The 2610-nt window shown below is 53.8% G+C and overlaps 1 protein-coding gene across 1 annotated transcript in view; it reads left to right on the top strand.

Moving 5' to 3' along the window:
* Positions 1-615: 615 nt before the first annotated feature.
* The window catches only part of LOC103250539 (B-cell lymphoma 3 protein), a gene marked incomplete at its 3' end in the record, with an annotated part of 6854 nt that continues 4859 nt past the window's right edge, over positions 616-2610 (top strand). Inside the window, exon 1 of the mRNA XM_008049135.2 lies at positions 616-748. Coding sequence (XP_008047326.2) covers positions 627-748 — 122 coding nt within the window. The remainder of the gene's footprint in view (positions 749-2610) is intronic.

Genomic DNA, 2610 nt, shown 5'->3' with positions numbered 1-2610 from the left:
TTTTTTTTTGAGTTGGAGTCTCTGTTGCCCAGACTGGAGTGTAGTGGCATGCTCAAGGCCACCGCAGCCTCGACCTGCTGGGCTCAGGTGATCCTTCCACTTCGGCCTTCCAAGTAGCTGGAACTAGTGACCACCATGCCAAGCTAATTTTTGGATTTATTGTAGAGATGAAGTCTTGCCAAGTTGCCCAGGTTGGTTTTGTACCCCTGGTTTCAGACAATCCTCTTGCCTCGGCCTCCCAAAGTGCTGGGATTATAGGCGTGAGCCACCATGCCCGGCCCACCTCCAGTTCTTTATTGATCCATTACCTTCCCTCAGCCACAAAATCACTCCTCCAACAGGCCTGGGGTCCCCCTGCTAGGCGATAATGGGGGCTTCCTCTGCCTTAAGGGACCCTATGTCTTCGCTGGAGATGGGGGTCAGGTATATGAGTAGATAAGTGACATGAGGATCCCCAGGGCTGCACAGGGCAGGAGTCTCAGGAGCCTTGAAGAGGGATGTGGAAGCCAGTTGAGCAAGGCCTGTGGCTGGGGAGCGGGTCGAGGGTGTGTGTGGCTTCACCCATGTCCTTTCTCTGCCCCCCTCCTTGTCCAGGAGCTCTACTGCCTCTGTACCCCACTCCGACCATGGGCTCCCCCTTTCCTCTGCTGAACCTGCCCACACCCCTGTGCCCCATGATATGCCCGATGGAACACCCCCTGTCGGCCGACATCGCCATGGCCACCCATGCAGATGAGGACGGAGACACGTGAGTGACAGTCCTCTATTAATGGGGGTGGGAGCCGTGTGGGTCAGCCCTCCACAATATAGGGGCACGCAGCTTGGGTGGGCCTGAATCAGGATCCTGTCTCCACCGCTGGCTGTGTGGCCTGAACAAGGCCCTTCACCTTTCTGAGCCTGTTTCCTCCTCTAAAAAATGGGCACCCTGAGAGCACTTACCTGCTAAATTTTTGACTTATTGTAGGAATGAGGTCTTGCCAAGTTGCCCAAGCTGTTCTCAAACCCCTGGACTCAGGCAATCCTCTCGCCTCAGCCTCCCAAAATGCCAAGATTATAGGCGTGAGCCACCGAACCAGGCATCAAAATCATTGCTCTATCTCAAACCCAGTACACACATACAGACTTGAAATAAAAATCGTACAAAATGGCCTGGGCACAGTGGCTCATCCCTATAATCCCAGCACTTTGGGAGGCCAAGGTGGGAGGATCATTCAGGCCCAGGAGTTTGAGAACAGTCTGGGCAATACAGTGAAATCCCATTCCTACAAAAAAAAAAAAATTTTTTTTTAATTAACTGGCGTGATGGCGTGCGCCTGTAGTCCCAGCTATTCAGGAGGCTGAGGCAGAAGGATTGCCTGAGCCCAGGAGGTCAAGGCTGCAGTGAGCCATGAGTGTGCCACTGCACTCCAGCCTGAGCAACAGAGTGAGGCCCCAACTCAAAAAAAAAAAAAAATTGCATGAAATGAAACATATCCTTACTATGTGGGATCACTTTGACATGTTCTGTTCTAATCTCCTTCACTGTTTTGTGGTTATAGCCCACTAAATTAACCTGCAAGTTCTCTAAGTTGATTCACAGTCCAGGGTTTAATGTCACCTGCAATTTGAAGAACATGAACATGAGGCCGCCAAGGAATCCTGCAAGGAGGGTTTCGCCCTCTGCCTAGTCTGTAATAAGCACTCAATACAATTGACCATCATGACGATTATTTTTTTTTTTATGTTTTTGAGTTGGAGTCTCACTCTGTCCCCCAGGCTGGAGTGCAGTGGTACACTCATGGCCACCCCAACATCGACCTGCTGGGCTCTGGCAATCCTTCCACCTCAGCCTTCCAAGCAGCCTGAACTGTAGGAGTGTGCTACCACACCCCGCTAATTTTTTATTTATTGTAGACACCAGGTCTCACCAAGTTGCCCGGGCTAGTCTTGAACCCGTGGGCTCAGGCGATCCATTCGCCTTGGCCTCCCAAAGTGCTAGGATGACAGGCTGAGCCACCTAGCCCAGCCCATGACAATTATTATTCTGTTGACCTGGGTTTGAATCGCAGCGGGCCACAGTCTCGGCTCTCTGTGCCTCAGTTTCCCTCTCTGTAAAAACAGGAACTGTAAGTGCACGAAGGTCTCTCTGAGAAAGAAATGAGATTATTTATATGAAAGTGTTGATGTGGAAATTGGTTTGGGGACTGGAAACCGCAGGTCGAGATGAACAGGCCTATTCCTGCAGAGAAGCGGGGGGAGGGGGTGCCCCACCCCTGGCCCGCTGGGTGACTTCGAGTCCCTGACCCTCCGTTTCCCTGTTTCGAAACGCGTGAGAGCACCTGTCGCCCCTGGAACTCAGAGCGCTGGTGGAACACACGCGGCGTATTGTGCACAGAACAGGGCTAGGCAAACAGTAAGCGCTCAATGCGTGCCCAGTGGGGAGTGCTGGAACCCAGCTCCCGGTAGTCGTGGGCCATCCTCGTGGGCCATTCGTGGGAGCCCCAGCCCGAGAAAGTGCCTGAGAGACAAGCTGGCTGAGACCGGCTCCCTTGCGCCCCGGGTCCCCGGGGGGTCGCCTGTCGCGCGGGCTCGGGGCGCCGGCCCCGGGGGCGAGAGGCCGCGGCCTGAGAA

The sequence above is a fragment of the Carlito syrichta genome, unplaced genomic scaffold (assembly GCF_000164805.1).
Source record: "Carlito syrichta isolate Samal-C Ts95f unplaced genomic scaffold, Tarsius_syrichta-2.0.1 Scaffold130584, whole genome shotgun sequence".
Lineage (NCBI taxonomy): Eukaryota > Metazoa > Chordata > Mammalia > Primates > Tarsiidae > Carlito > Carlito syrichta.
This window is presented reverse-complemented; position numbering and strand designations above follow the sequence as displayed.